This window comes from Mesocricetus auratus, unplaced genomic scaffold (assembly GCF_017639785.1).
Source record: "Mesocricetus auratus isolate SY011 unplaced genomic scaffold, BCM_Maur_2.0 Super-Scaffold_100007, whole genome shotgun sequence".
Classification (NCBI taxonomy): domain Eukaryota; kingdom Metazoa; phylum Chordata; class Mammalia; order Rodentia; family Cricetidae; genus Mesocricetus; species Mesocricetus auratus.
The window spans coordinates 79818549-79843898 of NW_024429191.1; the positions used below are offsets into that span (position 1 = coordinate 79818549).

The window sequence follows — 25350 nt, forward strand, 5'->3', positions numbered from 1 at the left end:
TCCTCCCTCCAGTCTCCTCTCTCACGGTAGATTCTCTCTCCAGTGGCTCTGCTCTCCACACCCTTTCCCCACACAGAGTGGGGCACGGCAGTGGGTTCCAGAGTGGGGCACGGCAGTGGGTTCCAGGCTCATACTTGGCCCTTTGGCCAGTGATGGTCCCATTTCATCCAGTGTCACCCAGCCAGGCTTAATGGGACAAAGGTGTTAGAAAAGTCACAAGGCCTCTCTGGCTTCAGTAATTAGGGAATTAAGTCCCAGAGTCCATGTTTCTGCCCCCCTCCACCAGTCACCTCTAATTTTGCTTGTTGGAAACCAGAGGGACACAGTGTCATTATTGGGACTGTGAGGAAGGAGGATCTAGCCGCTACCCACTGCCCATTTCCTCACAGGGACCACACCCCTCCCTTCCCTCACTGTCCTGGGTGCTGCAGTGTCCTCTGCAGGGGGATTGCCATACTCCAGAGTTAGTGTGGAGAGGGTTGACTTGGAATGACCACTTACAGAGAGAGGAGAGACACGGGTTGGGGTGAGCTCCATGGAAGCCCAGAGTGTGATCTTTAATCTTTAATGTGGGCCCCTGGCCCTGCCTCCCCAGCCCAGATGACATATTTACAGGATGTGTGGGGTCCCAGGTCCAGGCCAGGTGAATGCAGTCCCATCCCCCATTCCTTCCTGGGTGCTGCCAGGCCAGGCCCTCTGGGGTGGGGCAGGGGGATACAGAAAGTCAGGGACCAGGGTGGACTGGTCATGGGAAGTCTTGTGTTCAATTCCCACCAAGGACACGTGGACACATGGTCATGCCCTTGTATGCAGAGGCCTTCACAGTGGTGCAGAGGGTTAGATCCACATGTCTGTGCCCAGGTGCGCTGTCCCCTGTGTGCAGGTTATGTCACCTAACAAAGGTCTCAAGGAACTCTAGCAACAATGCGAAACCCAGCCTTTCCCCTATCCTCAGCTAGTGGGGCTGGTGGCCTGAGTCTGTCTTGTCACTAGGACAGTGCCAGCTGGGGCTCAGTGCTGAGGACCCCACTGTAGCCAACACCATCTGGCCATCCCAAAGGCTGCCAATGGGTCCTAGGCTCCAGGGTGCCGCTGGGGTGGTTTAGAGAAATGAAGTCTTTTTTTTTTTCATGAACCTTTCTCAAAGAGGCCTCAGAAATAGGATGAACACAAACAAACCAGCAACTCTCTGGCCCTGGAGTATCCAGAGCCACACACCTGAGTGGGGTGTCCCCAAGAAGGGGGTTCCTTTCTTTTGTGGCTTTCATCCATAAGGGAGCCTGCTCCGTCCTGCCTGGCCAGCTGGCTTTAAGGGCAAGGGGCCAGAGCTCATCTGTCTCACATAGGGTCCAGAAGGCAGGCTTCAACAGACTGCGTGGGAGGGCTGAGCAGCGAGGACCAGAGGAGGGAGGACAGAGGAACATCTGTAAATTCACTAGTCAGCCCCAGAATGCGGGTGATGAATAAAGGTTTTGAGAGGGACCTCGAGGACTTTCCTCGTAGTCTATAATCAACCATGAGTCTGCCCTTTCCTGATGTCTCTCACATACCACAGGCACTAATCCTGGGGCACGTGGTCCTCCTGGTTCTCCCTACCTAGAGCCTTCCCTGGGAAGGTAACCTGCTCTGGAATAGCCAGGCCACATCAGGGGGCACTTGAACCCTGAGACAGCCCCAGAATCACCCTTCTTGAAAGGGGAAAGGTGCCATTTTATTTTAGGGACTATATTTTCTACACCCCCAAATGCATGCACCCTGGCAGGGACAGGACGGTTGGTTTGGAATCGAAGACTGTCTGGGACGGGGGTCATGGCACCCATGAGCTAGGCAGTGGGCACGGGATAGGCAGCTTTGGTTTTGATCAGCACTCAAACTTGTAAGCTGGGTGGAGGCGGGGCACACAGGGCTGCTCAGCCCCTGCTGGGTTCAGTGACAGGGTTCAGTGTGGGCCTCCCAGAGAGGGATCTTCCAGGCCCTCCTGTGTCAAAACATCCCTACAACTTTCCCCTGGTCCCAGCGACCCCAAGGTTACATTCATCAGTTAAGAGTCACTTAAAAAAGAAAGAAAGAAAAGGAAGAGAAAAAACGTGAGATCAGCTCCTTCCCGGTGAGGTCCCAGAGAGCTACCACCCTGCTTCCAGCTGCCTGGTTTTAAAGAGGGGCCCCCAGCTGTGACCACTGGTGGCTAGCTGCCCCCACCAGGCACCTCTCCAGGCCCCAACCTGAGCTGTGGCGGTCTGTGACGATGGAAGCTACATTCACAGGGGGAGATGTGTGCAAGGCCAAAGCCACATGAGGAGGGGTGGGGGCCTGGGCAGGAAGCGCCCTCCTCCGGGCCCCTCCACCCAGGTGGTCTGAAAGACGAGGCCACAGCCCCAACCCCCAACCCCTGTACAGCCAGGAGTTGAAGGGTTTGGACCTGGAAGACATTTGCATGGTGCCTCCCTCTGTGGCAGGGTGGAGGCAGCCTCGTGGTTCAGGGCCGAGACGGTGGGTGCCAGGCTCGGAGGGAGCAGGGTGGCACTTAGGCCCCTCCGGACCTGGAATGGAGAGAGGGCATCAGGAGAGGACATGCGGCTGGGCCCTGAGGGAGAGCCCTCCAGCTGCCCTCCTCCCCCCCAGAGGTCCTGGAGGCATCTAGTCACAGGCTGGCCAGGAGGGGTTCTGGCAGAGGTCAGACAGCGGTGACATGGTAGACAAAACGGATGGGACAGGACGCAGAGGGAGGCCCCCTCCTAAGGGCAGGGGTTGCGGGGCACAGTTCCAGCGCCCACCCGGCCATGGGACCCGGCTGTAGAAAGGACAGCGGAAGGCGGAGCAGGGCCCAACAGGCGGGTGGGCAGGAGGAAGGGCCAGAGCGCAGGCTGAGGACGCTTCCCAGGCTGCCTGCAGGGCTGCGGGAATCGGATCATCCCAGCTCCAGGTCAACAGAATGCAAGGGGACGAATGAAATGGAGACAAGGACAGCGGGAGGGATGACGTGGCCGGCATCACACTGCCCCCTGCTGGGTCGGGTCATACCTTCCACGGCGGATGTTTCTTTGGTAGCCAAGGAGAGGACAGGGCGGATGGGGAGAAAGAGAGAGAGAGGAAAGGGAGTTGTATGAACTTCCTGTTCTCTAAAGGAATTGCCTTCTATCCCAGGAAGACCTTCTGCCTCACAAATGGAGCATGGAGATCTTTCCCAGAATGGTGGAGGGTTCAAATCCTGGCTCTGCCACTAAGTCTCCCCATGTCCTTGAGATGCCCGGTAGAGTCTAGACCACACCCTAACTGCAATGTCCTGGGGTTCATGGGCTGAATGTGGATAGGGACTGGGGGACATCTCAGACAGGTCCTACCCACCTCTCCCATGGCAGTGCTGGATGCACTGAGCCTACTGAGCCCAACCTCCAGCTAGTTTTCAAGAGGCTCCAGTCAAGGCGGTGACTGTAAAATCTGCTGTTTAAATATGGGCAGGGAATTGTTTTAAATGTTCAAGCAAGACCCTGTGTGAGTTCTGGGTGAGCTAACCTGTCAGGGAGGCCATTAGGCTCCATGAGTCTGGGGTGCTGAACCCCCCAACCACCTGGAGGGGAATCTAGGGAGCGCGTGTCTCTTACTTAAATCCCCAGCCCGTGCCGCCCAGGACGATGGCTGCGACCAGGACAGCCCCGGCGATGGAGCCAATGATGATGTTGGTACCGCTGGGACCTGGGGAGGAGGGCAGGGCTCGGTTGGCAGGACAGGCATGGAAAATGGGTCATACAGGCCACACTGGGCAGCTTCAGCCTTACCTTTGTATCTCTCGGTCTCCCCGGTGGGAGGGGACGTTGGCAGGGGGTTATGGATACTGCAGTCTTTGCCTGTCCAGTCTGGCTGGCAAATACACTTTCCTTCATTGCTGCAAACCTACAGGTGAGGTGGGCCAGCACAGGTAAGCAAAGCCATGTCCCCGTGTGAGCCTCCAGCGTGCAGCCCCTGTCCTCCAGACACCCACCCCATGGTGGGAGCAGATCCGGCGTTCCCCACTGCCCGGGCAGGTGCTGAAGTTGAAGGCAGAGGCTGGCAGGCAGCGGTGGTCTAGGCACAGCATGTTGGGTCCACAGGCCGTGCCGTCCTCTACATAGCTCAGGTCTGAGCCATCAGCTAGCTGCACGTGGCCTCCCCTGGAGGGAAGGAATGACCGGCCTCAGTCCCAGCCCTCCTGTCCCCATCCCACTTCCTTCCCCAGCCATGGTCCCAGACAACACCTGCAGTCCAACTCCTTGCCCTGGTGGTAGAAGGTGACACTGCTGATGTCTCCCCCCCAGGTCCCCTAGCCGAGGAGCTCCAGAGATGTTGACGCATAGGAGGAAGCCACAGAGCACATCCCTGGTGGGGCACATGGGGACGATGAGCCCAAATTGTTCCTCAGACCCAAGTGCTGAACCAGCCCACCCCACCCCACCCACCCACTCCACCCCACCTCACCCCACCCACCCCACCCACCCACTCCACCCCACCTCACCCCACCCCACCCACCCCATCCCCAGCCTCACAAGACTCTTCCTAGAGCCTGCTGCCTCCACCTCTGTAGATTCCCTGAGCCCGGAGCCCCGGTGCCTAACAGAGACGCCTACTTACTGCTTATTGCACTGGACCCAGCCAGATCCCTTGCGCCCACAGTTCCCACGCTCTGTCCCCTCGACATTCAGCTTCTCATAGCAGAAGCGATCTGCAGCCCCTAGAGGTGGTGGGGAAGCATCGTTCTGCCGACTCCTGGGTCTCTTAGAGCCTCACGTCAAATACTCTGCCCGTTCCCTGGGTTGACGCCCAAGGTCGTCCGGAGCCACACATCAGTGCAGGCCATGTCCAACCAAAAGCAGTGCCAGCTTAGCTCTCAATTCTAGGTTTCCCCCCGCGCCTCTGTTCCCCATACCCAGCTGGACTCACCATGGTCCCAAAGGGCTTGGCACTGCCGGTCCCGGGTTTTACAGCGGCCTCCATAGCAACGGCCCTGTGACCCATAGGAGACAAAGCGTGAGGACACTGGAGGATCTGAGTGGAGACAAGACTGCACAGAGTTCAGATAGGAGGGTCCCCCCACCCCCATACCTGCTCATGATCGCAGTAGTACCCATCCAGTTTGTGAAGGTTGGGGGGACACTGTAGAGAGAGGGGCTGGTTGAGCAGAGTTGCCCAGGCCTGAGCGGAGGTACCAGGGGGAAGAATGTAGGGAGAAAATTCTTCCCAAAGGGGCCTCGTGTTCCATGACTCTTCCACATCAAGGTCAGGGGCCTGTTTGGCTCTGAGGATTTGATTGGTAAAACCCTAAGCTTTTCTGGGCTTCCTCAGTTTCTTGCTCCCATTATACCTGAAATCTTATTAACCAGTCTCTACCGGATCTCTAGCATACACTTAGACACTGGCGCTAGGCAGTCGGAGTGCCAGCCTGACTACAAATGCTTGTTTAATAACTGAAGGGACCGAGCTAGGAGGCTTGAAGGACCCCATTCTCAGAGGAAAAAGCTGAGGCCGGCTAGTGGTGGTGTAGCCAGCTGTTAAGCAGCAAGGGGGAAAAGAGTAGTCAGCTCTTCAGATCCAGACTTATAGGGGAAGGGGCTGTCTTGCTTGAGCCTCCAAAGGACAGCCGGTTTGGCAGACCTGGCTTGAGTCGCCGGTGCAGGTCTCAGCGATGTCACACTCATTCACCGCTTCTCGGCAGGAGACCCCTCGTGGCTCGTACTAGGAAAAGCATGCATGCGTTTCTGGAAAGGATAAATGTCTCGCCGCTGCCCACCCAGCGTAACCTACTGTCCTGGAACCTGGCTCCCAAGGCCAGTTTCTTATTTCCTGTCCCTCTTGGTCCTCAACATCTAAGAGTAATTTCCCACATCATTCCCCATTCCCGGCCTCCAGCTCTAACCCCCTCACCCCATCCCCGCCCCACTGATATTTCCTTTGGGACAGGCCGGGTCCACACATATAATCCACTCCTCCTCCCTCCCGCCTCTTGTCGAGAGCATCCAATCGTTTCTTTGCTCCCGGCCCCGCCCTCCCTCCTCCCTCGCTCGTTGGGGCCTTCTCACCTTGCAACGGCGACAGCAGAGCCCATCGCTGCACATGGCGTCGTGAGTCAGGGTGCATTTCTTGCAGCAGTTGCCACCCGCCCGGCTGCACTCCTGAGAGTAGCGGAGAGGAGGGCGAGCCCTTATCCTCGATCCTCCCCACGCAGCACTCTCCCTTCCCAGCCCGGGCCCACACCGGGGACCACCCGTACCCGCTCACCTGAACCGAACCGCAGTCGCACTCCTCCCCCGCCTCCACGAAGCCGTTCCCGCACTCGGGAGGGTCCAGGAGCTGGAGGGGGAGGGGATGTCGGGAGCCTGGCTGGGACCCTGCCCACCCTCGCTTCCCGGTTCTCCCCCCCTGGTACCTTGAGGGGCTTGTTGAACAGGCAGCTCCCGCCTCCCTCCTGCAGAAACTGGTTGTATTCATCGATGCTACAGCGCGAGAACTTGCGGGGCAAGTAGAACCTGGGCAGGCAACAGGACTGTGCTGCTGGGGCAACCCTCCAGCCCTCCCTCGGGAGAGTTGGTTACCACTACAAGGAGGCTGAGGAAATGCCCAGTGATTGCACGACAGTCAATCCCACATGCCCATCTAGGAATGGGTGGAGAACGTCACTTGGCGTTCGCTTCACTGAACCTCGGGGACAAAGAGCCCAGTGTGGGAACGCTCTGGAGGGACGGCAGCTCGCACTAGGCTCGGGCGCCTCCCAGTGGCCAGAGAGCATGCTTCAGTTTAGCCAATTTGGGCGTCCTAGCCTCCCTGCACGGTTTGCTGATAACCTGTATTCTTGGAATCCTGAGTGGTCCCATGAGCAGGGCCTCTTGAAGCCACCTATCCAGACTGCCAGTGCTACCCCAAACTCTTCCCCGAGAACTCACCCAGTGTCCTCCATGATGCAGCCCAGCCAGATGTCTGGACACTTGCAGTCCCCTAAGAGGCAATGAGATAGGGTGAGCCCCCTCACTGCCCCCCTTCACCTCTTGAGGTTCTGGTTGGACCTGAGATGGCTATGGGATTCGGGGTTGGTACCTGCCGAGCTCCGGTGTTTATTCCACATCATGCCCAAGTTCTGCCCTAGCGTCTGGGCCAGAGTCACCGCCATAGCACCCATGTTGCCGTACTAGGGGCAGGGGGGATGGAGCACAGGATGTCTTGCATCTTTCCAATAGCCATTGTGTTTTAGCAAGCTGCCCCCTTGGCCTCCCACCACGACCCTCCGCGCTCACCTCGTTCACGCCTCCACCCCGGGACAGTGAGCAGATTCCCCCTACATAGGCTGCCCCACTGCTGGTGCTCTGGAAGGTTCTACCCCTAGAAGGGAGACAGTTGTCAGGATGACTTCGCAGGAGCAGCAGTGGATTCTAGGCCATCACATCAACCTGGTGACCTCAGGTCAGCCCCTGTCCTGTTTGGGTTCATTCTCCCATAAACCAAACCAGAGGTTTGAGAGCCTTGAATTGCGTTTGTCCCGAGGTAGGGTCACTGAGGTAGGGATGATGGACAGTCTGGCAAGGGAGAGCAAAGAGCACATCTCCTGCACAACCTACTGTGCAGAGGACACCCAGCTGCTGCGCGTGGTTGATGCAAGGCAGACATGGACTCTGGAGAGGGCTTCTGGCACAGGCAGTGAGAACAAGCAGCCAGCAACTCACGAGAAGAGGTGGGTGGCGTCACTGGGCTCAGGTAGACCCTCCCGCCGGTAGACCATAAGCCGGGCCAGGGTCTCCAATAGGTCATCCTGCACCTGGATCTTGTCCCCATCCGCCCACGTTTCCATGGCAACCAGCACAATTCTTGTGTTGAGTTGCTCCTTGTATATCTGGGCCCAGAGAGAAGATGAAGGGGGATGGAGGGAAGCCCAGTCTGTGTTTCTGAGAAATGGGGATCAGTGACTGACAGTGGCCCCTGGATGCCTGGATGTGTGGCGGGGGAGGGAGCGGGCGGGGGAGCAGGGTGCTGCTCACCACATCTGCCAGGTTCACAACGGACTTTGCAAAGTTGCTGGTGAGAACCACTGACTGCCGCATCTGCTCAAACTGCCGGGAAGAGGCAGGGAAGAAGGCCAAGCTCCCCTGGGCCTCTCCCCCCAGGGTCCCCCTCAACCTGGGAACTTACCAGCTGGTGGTCGTTGATCACAATCAATTCTACATACTTGGTCTCGCTGTGCACTGTGGGGTGGCCCCTGCGGACCTGGAGGGTGGGTGGGCACTTGGAATCAGTCCCCTCCATGTCTGGGCTCATGGTCAAACCATGGGCAGACTTGTGGGGAGGGGGCATTCTGGTCTCTCGCCCCCCAACTGGCAGAAAGTGCCATCCCTCCCAGCCTAGAAATGAGAGCAGAGGACATACAGTGTCTGAGGGCCCCAAAATGGGGACTGTGTAGACACAGTGTTAAGGAGGAGTTGAGGGGCCCTTCCGGGAGGTAGTTCCCTGGATCCTGACCTCATCGCTCTGAGCTCTCCTTTGCTCAGCCATAGGTGGGGATGACCTGCCCTGAACCACAGTCTAAGGTCTCTGCAGCCCGAGGCTATGCGGGCCCCGTACCTGCCTTTTCCTTCTCAGCCTGGGCCAGGTAGGAGGAGCAGACTGGGCAGGGACAGCAAACAGGCAGCCTGTGGGGAGCAGCAGGTAAGAGGGGCCCAGCTGGCCAGCCCCACCCCCCGCCCCCTCCCTTACCTGGTTCCCTGCATCCGAGGGGGGCTGGGAGGAGAGGGGTCCGGTAAATGAGGTGGGGAAGGGGTCCCTGCAATGAGGGGAATGAGTTCTTGGGGAGCCAACCAGGTCTGCTCTGGGTCCAGATTGGAGGCAGCTCCAGCCCTTCCCCCACCCCACCCTGGGGTGACCCGGAACTGGCCAGAGCTCCCATGTCGGATCTGATCTCCCAGATGCTCAGATTCCAGGGTCAAGACCTGGGGGCGCCCTGAGAGACAGGGGCAGAGGACACTGGAGCCCAGTGAGAGGTCACTTGGGGGACAGAGGGGACATTGGAGATGAGATGGGGGCACAGGAGGCAGGAACCAAAGCTGGGGTCACCCAGGGCGGTGAGGCTGAGGTTACAGCAGGGAAGGAGGAGGTGCCACAGCTGTTGTGGGAGATCACAGCATGGCCACCGGGAGGGCAGGAAGGCCTGTGCAGGCTTTGCTCACCTGTGGGGGTCCCCAAGGCCCAGCCATCTCCTTGGGCTCTATGATGTAAGTCAGGTTCCCATCAGAGAAGACCCCGCTGTGGAGAGAGGCAAGGTTCCCCACCATCCCGGGCAGGCAGAGCTCCCTCCCACTGTCCAGTGCCCTCCATACTCACTGCAGCCCCTGGCAAGTGGAGAGCGCAGCATAGGAGTGTGGGTTGCCTCGGAGTTTCCCGTGGTAGTAGCAGTGGTCTCCAGCCCCCTGTGGAACAGCAGAGCTGTAAGACACCCTGGTGCCCCAGCACGTAAGTAGGGGGGCAGCAGGGACTGCGGTCTCATGAATACCAGGGGCTTTAAGCCAGTGGGACTTCTAATTCCTCTGTCCCCTAATACTTTCTGGGTCAGCTTCATCTACCCCATAAAATGAGGACATTGGGCCACAGCAGCAGCTCCTGGCTGTTTGCTGGGGCTGGTGAGGGATCCCAGACTCCTCTGAGATCAGCAGATGGCTTTCCCATAGTATCTGCCACCCCCCAGGACCTGTTCTCAGCACATCACATGCAGTGTGTCATCTAACCAGGACCTGCTGTAGATGCACCCCCAGCCCTCGTGCACAAGCTCACAGTCACATGTGGTCTGCAGCTGAGGGACTGTGACAGCATGGGTTCTCCTGACCTGGCTTGTAGGTCAGAGGGACCAGCAGCACCCGCCTTTCCCAACTCTGCTTCCTGCGGAATTACTTGTGCTCCAGTTCCAGAACAGGCTGGGGGGGAGTGTCTATTTATAGACACTCATTCATCTCTGCTCAGGCTCTCGGGCCTCCAGGCCTGGGACCCTAGTGTGACAGACATCCAGGCCTCCCAGGGCAAGAGGAGGTATTTTGGTCGACTGCTCAGGGGTGGAGCTGTTGTCTAGGATGTGCAAGGCCCTGGGTTTGGTCCCCAGCAGTCCCCAACCAAGGAAGGGGCTATCACTTCTTCCATAACTCCCCCAGGAGGTTCTGGGGACATACTTAACATGACATAATATGTAACATACATATTTTACACCTCCATGCAAGGGAGGAGGCCAGGGAAGTCAGACCTCAGCCTGAACGAGAGGAATCCACACCACCTGCCCTTCCTAACTGCCGGTCCACAGAGCCTCTAAGGTGGGGAGGGATGGGAGGTCCCCAGACACCAGACCATGCTGAGTGTGTCCTTGACATACCTCTACCAGCCACCTCCCTGTCCTCCACCATTTCTCTGTGCTGGGGTTCTGAAGATCAAAGTTCCCACACATGTCAGACCAGGGCCCTCTGATGCACACCTACAGCCCCACCCTTGAAACTGTGACCACAGAACAAACACCTCTCTCCCACTGGATCCCTTCCGGGGCCACTCACAGTGCTGTGTTGAGTTGTCCCCTCCCGGCTGAAGTGGCGTTCCACATACTGAGAGGACAAGAGATGACTGAAACAGCAGGAGGAGGGAAGGTCACTTGGTGAGGCCAGGTCCCATTTAGGTCTTACCCCAGCTAAGGATCCAAGTCCCCCAGGACTCCCAGCCAACCAAGCCCCACTGCCCACCGCCTACTGCCCACTGCCCACCGCCCACTGCCCACCGCCCACCACCACCCAATGGCTCCAGGCTCCACTCACTGGTTGAGCTCCAGGTCCAGGGTGAAGTTTGTGTTGAAGGCTGGGATGACGAAACTCACCTGGGCCAGGTGCACGGGCTGGAGTGGGGAAGGGCAGAGAGGAGTCACCCTGAAGTGGGGGTAGGGAACCCCAGAGGAACCTTGGGGGGGAGCAGCCAAGCTCCAGCAGCTGAGGCCCTTGTCCTCTGAGACTCCTGGGGACAGCTGGTCAACCTTGGCCACAGCTCACCCTCCACCCAGGTCCTGGGCACCCTCTGTCCTCTGGCTACTTTCCGGGTTGGTCTTGAGAATCAGGGACAGAGACATACAACTTAACTTGCCTATGGCCTCATGCTAGGTTCTCAGAGCTGTTCCCCGGAACAAAAAGAAACCCCTAGACATTCCATGGAAAGGCAGAAGGGTCCCCAGCTCATGGTGGGCAGGGGAAGGGAAGCAGGCCCCAACTGCAATCTACACAGGGGGACTTGGGATTTCAGGCACGTGGAGCAGGTGGAAATTGACCGCTGGGGCCCTGGGGCTGGGCAAGGGCAGGGACCATCCTGAGAGGAAAGTGGAGCTCCCACGGCTCCAATCCATTGCCCTTTGCCTGCCCAAAACAGCTCATCTTTAATATTTCAGCCCCACAGTTAATTTTTAAACACGGAAGTTTTCCTGATAAATTTTTCAAAGGGGCATATGCAGTGGGGCTGGGAGGCTCCAGGTTGCCATGGCAATGGGCTAGACCTGAGCAAGATGGCTGCCCTCTCTGCCTGGGTGCCCAGCTGCTTGGCGGGTGGGGGTGGGAAAACAGAGACATCAAAGGCTGGAGGGAAAGCTTCACCCCGCTTCCTGGGAAGGGCAGCAGAGCTTTGGGCTCAGAGGGAGCTGTTGAGAGTTACAACCACCTTAGGGACACACCTTAGGGGCCTAAGCCCCACCCCAGTCTGGCAATTTGTTTTGGTCCTCCAAAACACTTGGAAAGGTCTTCGGGCTGATTCAGGGGTTGGAGTCTGCCTTCTACCCCATCTATTTAGGAGGCAGACCTCCAAATGCCGGGCAAGAGCCTTGTCACTCTGCTGTCCAGGCAGGAGTGTCTATTCTCTGGCTGGCTTTTGTGCTGGAGAACACCTTACAGGATGATCAACGGGTTTCCCAGCCCACGCCTAGTTGACTCCTCTACCACCTAATCACAACTAACTCTTTCTGAACACTGCTGAGGGCCCGTGCATTGGTCTGAAGGCTTCATGAGCACTGGCGCATTCCATCTCCCCAACAATCCTGACATCTGGAACCAGCACAGAGATGCTAATTGGTGTGCACAAGGCCACATAGGTAAGAGACGCTAATGCCCTGTGTGGTGATACAATCTGCAATCGCAGCACTTGGAGGATGAGGCAGGAAGATCATGAGTTTGAGGCTAGCCTCGGCTCCATAGCTCTATGTCAGTCTTGGCTCCATACCGAGACCTTGTCTCCCAAACAGAAAAGGAAGAAAAATTTAAAAAACCAGAGGCTGATATTCAATCCCAGGGAATAGATTTCTTCTAGAAAGATGACAGGAGATGGAAGTCAGCCCAGAGCCATAGAAGGCTCTGGGAATGCAGGCAAGGAGCAGCCAAAGGCCAGGCCTGGGAAAGCAGACCTGTGAGCCCCAAGGACACAGACTTACCCTATCCCAGGCCATCTGAGGTTCCAAGCTCCACCTTAAGCCCCCAGAGCATCGATCAGACTCAAAATAGAAAGTCAAGGGCAATGAGTTCTTGTTGCCTCCCCCCAAGCCCTTAACCTGGCCAAGTCTGTTGTCCCCTCCGTAGGCCTGTCTTGGCTCAGGTCCTCTCTCCTTTAGCTCTGCCAGGGTATCTCTGCTCTCCTCACCCCAGGACTGCTCCTGCTTGTCTGTCTGTCCCTTTCCTGGCTGCCCAGAGAAGTAGCTCTCCAGAACCCTTCCCTTCGTCCTGCTCTAAGTTGTACAACCTTAGGGATGGCTCAGAAGTCTCCCTGAGCCCTAGATTTTCCCTCTGATGAAGGTGAGTTCACACTGGAATTGGGAGGCTGGCTTTGCTGGGGGCCATGCTGATCTCATTCTGGGGGAAAAGCTGTGAGAGACAAGGCAGGGCGCTCTTTCTCCAACACTCTGCAGCCAGTGAAGCTCGGCTGTGGGATACACCACCCTTCTCCAGTGCACCTGGGCTCAGCTCAGAGGATACCAGTCACAAGAGGACTCTGTACAGGAAGTGGGAGACAGCTAAAAATTCAGGCACCAAGGCGTGTTGGCCTGACCCAGCTCAGTCCACTATCCGAGGGAGAGCCAGATAATGCAAACTCAGACCTGTTCGAGGCACTGGGCTGCTGGCTCCAGGACCTGCAAATCCCTGTCAAGCTTTTGGCCAATGCTCTACCAAAGTCAGTAGCTCTCCTTGCCAGGCTGTCCCACTGTCCCTGCAGCAGCCCCAGTCACGCCTCCTCCCATTGCTCTCAGTCCCCAGGGCCCTCCAGACATGAAGCCACAGCAATTGGCCACCTTGGCCTCTCCCTGCTCGGTACTTCTCAGGACTGGTCATGACCCGGCGCCCTGCGCTTGCCTCCGACTTCTTGGCGACCTTGGTGCTCAGGTGCTCTGTTCATTTGATCTCACCCTGCCGGGGCTGGCAGATCCTCGGGGAGCAGCACCAGGTGGTGAGAAGCCCAGGGTCATGCTGGGGAGGTGCCAGGTGAAGTTTCACTCCAGGGATGGAGGTTGTGTCTGCATGACAGCCGTGGTGACCTGGCAGGTGACTGACCCTCCACCCGACTCTGTCCTGTGGCAGGGCCTCCCTGCCTGACAGGCATTTGCTTCCAGCTGCCCATGCCTCACTTTCTCCATGACCTGGGTGGAGCCCAGCCAGACTGTAGGGCACAGAGAAGGACAATGGCCTCTGCCTCATACCTAGCATCTCAGAGGTGGGAGAGGGGTGCTAAAGATTGCTAGAATTCTAGGGTGCCCCAGGAAACCTGAGCTGCAGAGTCCTGCTCCCCACAACCTCCAGGCACTGCCCCTCAGTTACTCTGAACCCCATTTCCTCTAAATCCTCATCTGTAGAGCAACATCTGCCAGTCCCCAGAAGCCTCAACCCACTTACAGCTCGCAGTCTCTAAGTATCTGGTTTGGGTTTGTTTGTTTTTTGGTTTTATGAGACAGGGTTTTCTGTGTAGCCCTGGCTGTCCTGGAACTCATGCTGTCCTCGAACTCACAGAGATCCGCCTGCCTCTGCTTCCTGAGTGCTGGCACTAAAGTTATGCATTGCCACCACCACCGGCTTAAGTATCCAGTTTTCACAAACACTACACACATACATGCATAAACGCACCCACATAAACACACATCACCCACAGACATATGCACACATATACATACACATATGCACATACACACACATAATCACTAATTCACCTTTTAATGATTTTTAATCCTCTGGAGCAGGAGCAGTTGTCACCTTCCTCCCTATCCAAGTGTCAACACTCTTTGGGGTGGATGGGCAGTATAAGACCTAAGGAGCCAGTCACCCCATCCTCAGCTTATCGACCGTTAAAGTGGGGTGTCCTGAGCATGGTGTGAAGCCCAGTCAACACACCATTACAGTCAGTGTCGGGAATCCCAATCTGAAGGACCTCCACAGCCTGACAGCTGAACGGGGCTTTAAGGGTAAAATACTTCCTTTGTTTACCTCCTGTGCTGGGGACATGAACGGGCTCATGCTCCAGATCTGCTTGGAGTGATTTACCTAGGAGGGTCTCACTTCTCTCTCTGAGCTTGCAGACATTACCACCTCTTGGGGGAAGGAGCCAGAGAGGCGGGGCCTCATCCGGAAGCCCCCTCATCCAACCCCCCACCCCCAGCAGCCACCAGCACAGGTGGAAAGAGTCCATTCATCAACAGGGAAGCAGGCCACAGACAAGAACAGGTGCAGATTTCCGGTGATTGGATTTGACCTAAATTTTTGAGGACAGAGTCACCCCTTACAGGGTCATCAGTCCCTCTGGGGACAGACTCTGGACAGCTGGGCTCCTCGAGGCAGCCAGGAGGGGGCGTGGGTAAGGCCAGGCCCACAGGCCAGAGTCTTGTGGGAGGACTGCAGATGTCACGGTGTACCTCTTAAATTCCCACCTGGAGCTGCACAGGTGACCGACCCCCGGATGCCCTGTCCTTGGCTTCGAGTCACTCATCTCCTTCAGAGAGTCCCTCCTCCCCAAGACCCAGGCAGAGCTGTGCTGCTACTCTGCCACAGCAGCAAATGACAGCATGGCCTTGTGTCTGGGGGCCCACGTCCCTGACCTTGCTGTCCCCATGTCCATCTTGCATGAATTGGGGTCTCACTCACTTGTCCTCAACTCCTGTGCAAAAACACACCACAGCAATTGGCTCTGGGAGTTCTTGAATGTGCTCTCCCAGTGGCAGCCCGGCTCAGGTGACAACTGTCTGCAGACCTGGGACCCCAAGTCCTGACTTTGCTTGCTGACCACAGCCTGACTTCCCTTTGGCCCCCCAAAGAGTATGTGATTCTCAGGGCCAGGCAAGATCCACACAGCAGTTTCATGGGCCAGGACTTTACTGGCTTACTCTGCCTCGATGCAGTGAACGACCAACCCAACTGTACACCACGTCCTCTTGTCCCCCGTGCCCCCTCAGCTGCAGGCTCCCTGAGACCACGGCTTTCTGGGTCTTCAGGAGTTCTCCAGGACACGGGCCCAATCTTCTTCCAAATAAGAGAAATGAGGTATTGAGAGTCTTGGTAAAGAGAGGTGCATCTGGGAAACGGGAACAGAAGCTCCTGGCTTCTGGAGTTCTGATGAATACTAACCAACTCAGACGTTCAATAGCTGAGGAGGTCCTCCCCAGCAAGATGTGATGGTGACATCTGGGGTCTAGTTCCTGTCCCAGCTCTGCCCTCCCACAAAACCAGGGGAATCCTAGCACATAGCACATTACACTGTCAGTGGCGTGCCTGACCTGAAGTAGCCCATGGCCTTGGCTTTTACCTTCCCTCTCCCCAGCCTTTGGAAACTGCGAGATGGAGATGCCAGGGCCCCAGGCTATTCCCCTGGGGAGGATGCATGTGGTCCCTAAAGGGTCTCAGGCCTAGGGAAATCTCCACCGGAGACAACCACTACCCCAGGTCCACAGAACTCCCCACCCCCACCTCGGCCACTTCTTATGTGTTGGATCCAGTCAGCCGCATATGCCCAGCTTCACACACATGCCAGCCCACTCACCCAGCAGAAGAACACACTTCCCCACCTGTCCCCATTGCCCAGGCCTGCTACGGGGACTAGCAAGAACTAGCTGAAGGCACAGCCTACCCAGTCGGAGCCCCTACTTTTCACCCCAGTGCTTCTCAACTAGACCTTGACCCCCACAACTTGTGCATCCTATAAAGCTCAAGCCAGAGTCGCAGTGGTCAGGCAGGATCAGGTCCACTGTGGAGCACTCAGTTCATAGAAAGCGTCACTGGGAACCAAGCAGCAACCAGGACACCCTACCTCTGGGCCCGAGACATCCCTAAGGCTCATTCAGCTGCCTCCCTGGGTGCCAGAGCGGCACTGACGTTGGCCTCTGCCCCCACCCCTACCCCTGCGGCAGCTGCCAACCCGGGACCATTAGCCCCCTCCCCTCTCCTCCGTGACACAGCCCTGAGTGATGGTCTATCTATTATGCATGGTCCTTCCTGCTCCACTCCATCTCTTAACTATGCCCTCCCCTGTCCCCCCACCCCGCCCCCTGAAGGGCTTTTAACCAAGTCCATTAGGCAGGGCCAGACGCCAATCTTATCCGTTCCCCTCCTCCTTCTGCCCACCGCTCCAAGCTGCCAAACTTCTCAGACTTGGTTTGTCCCTCTTTGAGTGTCTCTGCACCTCTATCTCTGCCAGGCTTGAACTGGACAGCCCTCTGCCGCCCCTGTTGGCCCGGCTAACTTTCAGCTTCTAGCTCCTGGAGAGCTAAGGCATGCTGAATGAATATTCCATCTGGGTGATTATTATTCACATGATGTTAATTAATTATTAATTGCACTTAATCTCCTTCATTCCTAACCTTCCTCCGGGAGGCTGGGGCCTGGCAGCTTGAAAGAGACGGGACACAGGTAGAGACATTTGCAGATGAATTCTGGGCCTCACATCATTTCGCCAAGCCCCACCTAGCTGAAGCTAGGACAAGAAGAATAAGCCTGCATGTGCACAACGGGAAACTGAGGCAGGAGCAAGCATTACACTGTTGCAAGAAAGACCACTGGGGTGGCTTTGGTGGGACTTAGGAGCATGAATCCCTGACTGGGCGCTTAGCTGCACGGTGCTGCCCTGCCCCCAATACCTGTTCCAGACAGAACCACTGGTTCTGGTGGGCACTGGGGACTGGTTGAAGGATGACCCGAAGCAAACTGAAACCTGAGCATGCTAGTGTCTGCAGGTGTGCAGGGCAGGGGGCTTCCACAGTGATAGGAGGGGCCTGGAGCTGGAGAGTCCCCGTGTCCCCACCTGATGACCCTTCACCGAAAGAGAAGCTGCAGAAGCTGCAGCCTCAGTGGGTGGCACCGAACCCTGGCTACTTGCAGCCCCCTGACCTCACCACCCAGCACCACTCACCGTCCCCCTAGGTGGATCCTGGCGGACCCTGGTGTCCACTTGCTGCTTTCGGACCTCTCCTCCGGAGCTCTCTCTTACCAGCCGGCTGGGCTCTGTGACCTCGGGGCCCTCTGGGCTCTCAGGGATCCCCAGCTGGGCTGAGCTCCTCCAATGTAGAGCTCCACTGGGACCCAGGGCCCCAAGACCTGAGGAGACAAGGCCATAGCTGTAGGCAGTTGCCCTCCATGGGGCAGGAGACTTGGGATGGGGGGCACGCCCCAGCCCCCACTCGGTCGCGGCCCTTGGAGCCTAGTGGGCATACGGGTGGGAGGATCTGGCTGCCTCGACAAGGGAAGAGCCCCACGAGGAGGGGGCCGAGAGCTCCATTCTGCCCAACAGTCACGACTGCCCCCCCCCCAAACCCGCAGAGACCTGCAGAGTCCGCCGGCCAGCTTCAGGAGGATGGTAGCGGTAGGGCCGGCCGGATCCGGACAGGTGGGTGGAAACACCTTCCCTCCTCTCCCGCTCCCCTACCCTCCCGCGCTCAGGACCCGCTGTCACCCGGAGCACTGCAGGAAAATGTAGCTGCAGCAGAAACCGCCGCAAAAGCTCGGTGCACCGGCCGGCCAGGGGCGCGGGGGCAGGGACCAGGCGGCCAGGGTCACTCACCGGGCGGGGGGAGCAACGGCAGCAGCAGGAGAGCCGCGATCGCCCAGCGCCGCAGCCGCCTCATGGTTCGCTCATAATCCTCCGGGTCCGGGGGCTGCGGCTGCGAGCGGCGCGGGGAGGGAGGGAGGGAAGGAGGGAGGGAGGAGGGCGGGGGCGGGCAGCGCCGGCGGCGAGCGGGGCGGGCGCGCGGGCCGGGGTCGCGGGTGGGTGGAGCGGGGCTCAGTGCGCTCTGGCCGCGGCCATCCCGGCGGGGTGGCAGGGCCGGGTTAAGAAGCGAGCAGCGAGCACGTGAGCTTTGGGCCCGCCCCCGGCCCCCCAGTCGGGGCCCGGGCCACCGCTGCTGTAGGACAAAGGGGGCACCGCCCGGAGACCCTTCCCGGCACTCCCTCGACAGGTGCACCCCATCCTTCGACCCCTCTGCAACCACCTCTTCGCTTAAGGATCTCCAACCCGTAGATTGGCAGTTGGAGGCTGGCAGGGTGGAAAAGGGTCGCGGGCTCTGACTCAGTGATGTCCCATCTGGGGAATTGGGTGTGGGGCGTGGCTGATGGTCCTGGCACACCTCCAGGACTTAGTACTCTTGAATGGGGTACCCCAGCCCCAACGTCTCTGCTGACAGAAGGTTGTAGCACTTGGGAAGGCAGGGCACGGTGGCTTGAGGGACAGAGGTCCTGTTGGACACACACACACACACACACACAGGTCATACACAGCAGAGGTGATCACTGCAGCACTCCTACATTCACTGTCTGTTTCCTAGGCTGCCTTCTCTTGACAAAGAGGTCCTGAGTTCCTCAGGTGCATTGCAATCCTCCCCCTAAACAAAACACAAACAACCCAGGGCGTTTATATAAGGCCAGCATGCCCCATTTGTCTCCAGATCTTACTGAAGGAGCAGAAGTCACCTGGAGCCCCCCAGATGTATGTCTCTGGTGAGTTGGTAAAGTTCTTGTGACCCACCTCCTCAGCTGTGCCCCCAAGCCTAGTTGCTCCAGCTGAGCCTCTCCACCAGATCTTGGGCTTCTTGGGCAAGACTGACGCAATGTGAGGAGCTGGGATCGCTGACCTCTGGGAGAGGTGCTAAGAACTCGATACCCGACTGAGATGTCCAGGAGCACATGGGCATGATGCAGGTCCCTGGCTCTGATTAGTGACGTCTGGCCTGGGAACTGAGTATGTATGGCTGTGCAGCCGCTGCTATGCCCCATCCTGACCTCCCAAGACCACAGCATTTTTTACACCAATACTTTGGAACCACAGGTCACTAAGGAACAACAGCGGAGGTAGGAAACCCCCTTTTGGGTCCTCTGTTCCCTCGGGGCCTCTGCTGGGGACTGGGGAGCTGCCTCTAACTTGTGACAGCACCCCCACCCCACCCCCAGCTTTATTTTAGGCCCAGGAGAGGTGAGAAGGCGATTTCCCAGGAGGCACTGACATCAACGCTGGGAACTAGGTGACTTCCCCCTCCCCAACCACCTGCCACTCCAGCCCCAGATGTTCTGCAAAGCTGAGAGAATTCTTCCTTCACTCTGGAAGCATCTTGAAAATCTCCAGGATGCTTTGGTGAAGGGGCTTCTGGGATGAGGGCCCTAACATGTGGTACTCCCTTGAAAGTCACTTTCCCTGGATGGCAGATTTGTGGTCCCCATTTTTTTTTTTTTGGTTTTTCGAGACAAGGTTTCTCTGTGGCTTTGGAGGCTGTCCTGGAACTAGCTCTTGTAGACCAGGCTGGCCTCAAACTCACAGAGATCCGCCTGCCTCTGCCTCCCAAGTGCTGGGATTAAAGGCGCCACCAACGCCCGGCCTTGTGATCCCCAATTTACAGAACTCTAAGTCCCCATCTGCTAATGAGAGTTGTATATCACAGACCATGGGCCCATTCCTCCCTGGTCAAACTTGTTCCCCCTCTATAGGTTCAGAGGGGACTGGTACATCTGGTTCCTAAACCTCTGTTTGTTTGTTTGTTTGTTTGCTTTGTTTTTTGTTTTTTCCAGACACAGTTTCTCTGTGGCTTTGAGGGCTGGCCTGGAACTCGCTCTTGTAGACCAGGAGGCAGACTCCTGAGTGCTAGGATTAAAGGCATGTGCCACCACTACCTGGCCAATTCCTAAACTTCTAAGCCACTTGGAATTACAGACCTCAGAGTGACTGTCCACCCCACCACACTGTCAGGTACCGTGGCTCATTGGCAGGCCCTGATGAGGTATGCCTCCAGACAGGCTAGGTGGAGCTTTTTCACGGTAGAGGGTCCTGGCACTGGAATCTGGGGTCTCTCCATACACCTAGGACCACACAGGGCATCTGAATCTAAGGTCCAGAGCCACTGTAGTTTCTGTGACTCTGACATCTTTGCTTCTTTTGGGAAGACTTTCCTGGCCCTGAGTGACTTTTTGTTTCTGGTGGCACCCTAAGCCTGTTTGGGTTCAATTATATGACTCCTTGGCCCCCAATTCACTCATCTTTTTGGGTTCCTGGCTCTGTATGGACCCAGCTGAATGTCTCGACTGTCCTATGACTACATCTCATTGACTGTCCTACGGCTGCATCTCATTTCCCAAGGCAAGGTTCCATCATCCATCTCCAGCCCTCTCAGCAACGCTACAAGGTGCCTGACTAGCCAAGCTGGCTTTGGCGTTCCTGCCGTGCCCCCCACCCCCACGGGTCAGGAGCTATTTGTGTCTTCAACCTAGTCGCCGTCCTGTTGGAAACTTCAGAAGAAGAGGGACTCTCTCCCTCATTAGACAGGCTCCTGACAGAAGTTGCTGTCCCTACCCCCAAAGTCACAGCTATGGCCTGCTGCTTTGGCCTCTGCCCAGCCAAGGGCTCTCCTTGGCCAGTGCCTTTTCTGTCTGTATGCCACACTTAAGGTCCCATTTACCCTCATTAGAGGGTGTTCTACCCCCCCCAACCCCACACCAGGGGACCTGAGCTCTCTTCTCCCTGTAGTTCTTTCTGTCCTTAGGCCACTTCTCTCACAGTTTCCTACTAAAGGGCCAAGCTGGGTGGGTGAAGGGCCAGCTCTTTCTCTGGAAACTTCAGGTAAGGGAGGTTGTCCTGGGCATGTGACTGACAGGGACTGCTGTTGGTAGAGCCACTCGGGCCTGGTCCCCAGTCTGTCCAGGGGACAGAGTGATTGGTGAAGTGGATAAGAATAGGCCTTGAGATTTAATTAATTTATAAATACTGTGAGTCCAAGGACAGCCAGAGTTATATAGTGAGACCTTGTCTCAAACAAGCAAACAAACAAAAATATCATTGGAGCCAGGGTTGGTGATACTTTTAGTCAGTTGGATCACTATATGACAAGTTCCAGGCCAGTCAAAGCTACATAGTGAGACCCTGTCTCAAAAAAAAAAAAAAAAGATAGGTTTTGAGGGTCTAGACATGGTTCCCTCATTTATTGCATATATGGTCCTTCTGCCTCCAAGCCTGACCCATGGGCTGCAGAGAGGGAGCAACAGTGGCTGAACTGGTTGCATTCAGAGCCTGATACACAGAAGAGGTCCCATCAACTGAGCCAGAGATAAAGGTGTGAGGAGGAGCCAGCTCCTCGGGCCCTGTTGAGCACACACAAGCCAAAGGCTTACGAGCCCAGGGGTCTCCCTGCGCATGTGGCATGATTCATCTTGCTTCATCTCAGACTCTGCCCAGGGCAGACAGCTCTTTTCCTTTGGGTGACCTCCCCAAACCCCCCACTCCTGCTGTCACTCATCCCAGCGGCCCTCCAGGAATCTCTGCAACTCTCAGGTGTTGCCCAGGGAGAAGGAAGCTGGACCTGGGGTCCCAGGACCCAGGCACACCAGCCTCTGAGGGACTGTAGAGATCTTCCTGGAGACGGGGGAGTTAGCCTCGAGAGGATCTGGGGACAAGTGGCCCCCTCATCCACTCTGGGGACAAGTGCCCCCCATCCACTCTGTTGTTTTTGAGACAGTCTCCTCTCAAATATCGTTGGCTGGCCTCAGACTTGCTATGCAGCTGAGGATGACCCCAAACCTCCACCTTCTGAAGGCTGGGATTACAGGTGCATATCACCACTCCCGGATTATACAGTGCTGGGGCTTTAACCCATGGCTGTGTGCCTGCTAGGCAAACACTGTAGGGACCGAGCTATGGCCTTCGCTGTTCACCCATGATTTACACCACAGACAAGGATAAAGGTTGTAGGACAAGAAAAACTAGGGAATAAGCCCGTCTCCGTGTGTGGAAGGAGAGGTAGCTGTTGGGCGCTCACACCAGTCTCTTGAGACAGTGGGCGGAGCACCTGGCACACGTGCAGTTTGACGCTTGTCATTTCCTGATGGAATAGGAACTACCATGACCTTCATTTTTCAAAACTTACTGACTTATGAGGCAAGGAGTGGACTTGAACTTAGGTCCATTTAGCTGCAAACTTCCTAATAAGGGCTCCTGGACAAAGCAGGGGATGTAGTGCAGTCATACAGTGATTGCCCAGCCTGTGCGGTCACGAGGATCAAGCCCAGGGAACAATAAAGGACAGCCACAGAGGCTGAATGGACCCTGGCAAGAAGACTAGGACCTCACCAGGCTGCATAGCACCTGGAGGAGGCAGGGCAGAGGTTGAGGAGTGGGGGTGGAGGCAGGGGGTCAGGAAGACCAAGGGAGTGAGGGTGTCAGGCTTAAATCTAGCTGGCTGCAGCGAATAACAGAGCAACTCAAGAGCGAAAGGCCAGGGGACCCAGGTCTTGCTTTGAGGATGAATCCTTAGGTAGGACAGGGCCAAAGGTGAGATTTGATAAGATCAAGGTATTTCACTACCAACAAGGACTTAGAAATCATCTTACCAGTACCTCTTTCTTTCCTTCTCTCTCTCTCTCTCTCTCTCTCTCTCTCTCTCTCTCTCTCTCTCTCTCTCTCTCTCTCTCTCTCTCTCTCTCTCTCTCTCTCTCTCTCTCTTTCTTTCTGAGACAGGAACTCATTGTGTTGACCAGGCTAGTCTTGAACTTGGAGAACCACCTGCCTCTGCTTCCAAGTGCCAGGACAAGTGACTACTTACTGGACGGCAGAGTTAAAAGTGTCAGACAGGACAGGGAAGAGGGGACAAGGTAGGATAGGTTCCCCCACTACTCTTGGGCCTAGGCCAGGCTGTGGGAGGTGGTGGCATTCACACAGTCTCCTCTTGCAGGGACCTATGCTGTTCTCCACTGACTGTGGACAGCGCTCAGCTGGGCCCTAACCTGTCGGGTTACTAAAGGGCAGACTGGAGACCAACACACTGCACTCTAGCCTGGCCTCTTTGCTCTGAGTTATTAACAAATTTATTGACATGTCCTGAATCAGGACGGTAAAACTTAAGTGGCATAAAAAGGACAAACAGGGCTTGATGTACACAGTTGCTCTATTTCCAAACTAACAACTCAGGTCCTCACCCACAGCGAGGCCCCCCCTTCTTCCTCCAAAAGAAGACAGAATAGCACCAGACTTCTGGCAACCTCAACATTTAAAGAGACAAACACACAGGCAGAGAGGATGAGAAGGACCATAGCACAAATTGTAATAAAAAACGGTGGCCAAGGAATCGATAGCAAGCCCATTTCTGTCTCCAGATTAATGGCTTGGCTGTAAGGAGAGGGAGGAGGTCCTGGGGGAGGGAGGGAGGGAAGAGGGTGACCCACACTTGGCAGGTGAGACACTGACCCTGGGACAGCAAGGTTCTTGGGGGAAAGCTCAGACTAACTGGGGTGCAGGGAAGAGCTGAGGGGGCTCCCCAGAGAGCCTCCAGCCTCAACCTGGGCTCAGGGGAAAGGTCGGTGCTGGGTTCCAGCTAAGTGCATGGGGGAGGGGTCCTGGCAGCACCGCAGCCCAGGCCCCTCCTCTGCTTCATATGTTCCCGAGGATCTGTGGGAGCGTGGGGCGTGGGGGAGGGGGCACAAACAGCCATTTCAGAAAGCAGGAGAGACCGCATGCTTGGGGGAAAGGAGGCTGCCGTGGGGGTGGGCAGCACCAACTAACCCTTGGCTCTGAAAGGAGGCGAGTGTTGGGTGGGGGTGGGGTGGAGTGGTGATGGCAGGAAGCTGGGCCACGGCTCCAGCTTCCTTGTGGTCCCTCTCATGCCAACCTTGTCTCTGTGGGCAGCTGGTTGTGGCTGGACAAGCCTGCTGCAGAGTTCCGTCTGGTCTCGTTCGTGGATGGAGGCAGAGGGCATTCCCAGTCCAGAACCCTTTAGTTTGGCAGGGTTTTGGTACTACAGAGCTGAGAACTACAGTCGCTTACTTGCACCCTAAGGTCTGGGACTCCTGCCTCTTTTGGGCTAGTCTTGGGCTCTGGTCCTCCTGTTGTCCCAGCCAGCCCTGGTCAACAGGCAGCACAAGCACATGCCTGGATCTGCAGTTAGAAGCTGTCTCTGGGGTTCATCGGGGCAGCATTCTGCCAGCCCTGAGCAGGGGCTGGGCCTGGGAGACAGGGAGACAAGACACTTGGAGAGGCAAGGGGTCCCAAAGCAACAGGGAACAATGGGATCCTATAGGACTGGGAGTGGGTTAGAGCATAGGGGAGAGCAAGGGGGCTGGTGATCAGTGGGCCCACCCGCGGTTGGGTAGAGTGGTCTGACAGCTGGCCTGAGGCTGTGAGGCAGCAGCTGGGAGCTGGTCAGTCTGCTGGGGAAGCGTGCCAGGGGCTGCACACTCAGAATCCTCGGATTCCAGGGGCCATCTTCCCACAGGCTCGGGGCACTGGATGGTTCAAAACTTTGCTGGTCTATCCAAGGGCTGCCAGAGAGTGGGTTTGGAAAGGGGAGGCAGTTCTGTGGGTGGCAAAGGGCAAGAGGAGGCTAGGTACGGGTCTTGACTCAGAATGTGGGAGAGGAAAGGAGAAACCATGCCTGCTACCATTTGTCTTGGCACTGCAGAGACTAGAGGCTCTTGAGACAAAAGATGAGGTGTTTGGCCAGATGGTCCCTGGCTGCTTCTCAGCACAGCTGCCAGGGAACTGAATCTTGCGCTGGTGGCCAGCGAGTGCCAGGTCTGGATCCGTAAGAGCAGAGCTGGTCAGAAGGTACCTTGAGGGCAGGCACAAGCACACCGACTGGTCCCCCTGGATCCTGATAACTTGCTTCTGGTCCTGGCTCCTCATCAGGCCTTTGCAGGTTCAGCTGGTGCCTTTATGCTGTCCACTGCCCCATTCTGTTCTGGGATACCTGGAGTCTGGCTGGCACTTTGCTTCTTCACCTAGGAGATGCTACCCTAAGACAGGAAGGCTGGCTAAGGGGTGGAGACTCAAGACAGCCAGGGAACCCCACAGCCTGACAGCCTATAGGGACAGACAAACCTCCTGTAAGATGAAGGCCTCCCTAATAAG

At 56.8% G+C, this 25350-nt stretch overlaps 1 protein-coding gene across 1 annotated transcript; it reads right to left on the reverse strand.

Moving 5' to 3' along the window:
* Positions 1-521: 521 nt before the first annotated feature.
* On the reverse strand, positions 522-18165 carry Adam11 (ADAM metallopeptidase domain 11). Its single transcript, XM_013113422.2, is given in 28 exon segments — positions 522-2540; positions 3022-3039; positions 3603-3693; positions 3777-3891; positions 3980-4148; positions 4233-4288; positions 4290-4353; positions 4606-4705; positions 4915-4978; positions 5077-5127; positions 5626-5706; positions 6051-6143; positions 6250-6321; positions 6398-6497; positions 6912-6963; positions 7063-7153; positions 7260-7344; positions 7686-7852; positions 7998-8069; positions 8149-8223; positions 8578-8645; positions 8710-8776; positions 9180-9255; positions 9334-9419; positions 10542-10608; positions 10797-10873; positions 17389-17573; positions 18037-18165. Coding segments are annotated over 28 exon segments (2322 nt in total). The 5' UTR covers positions 18101-18165; the 3' UTR covers positions 522-2524.
* Positions 18166-25350: the final 7185 nt, after the last annotated feature.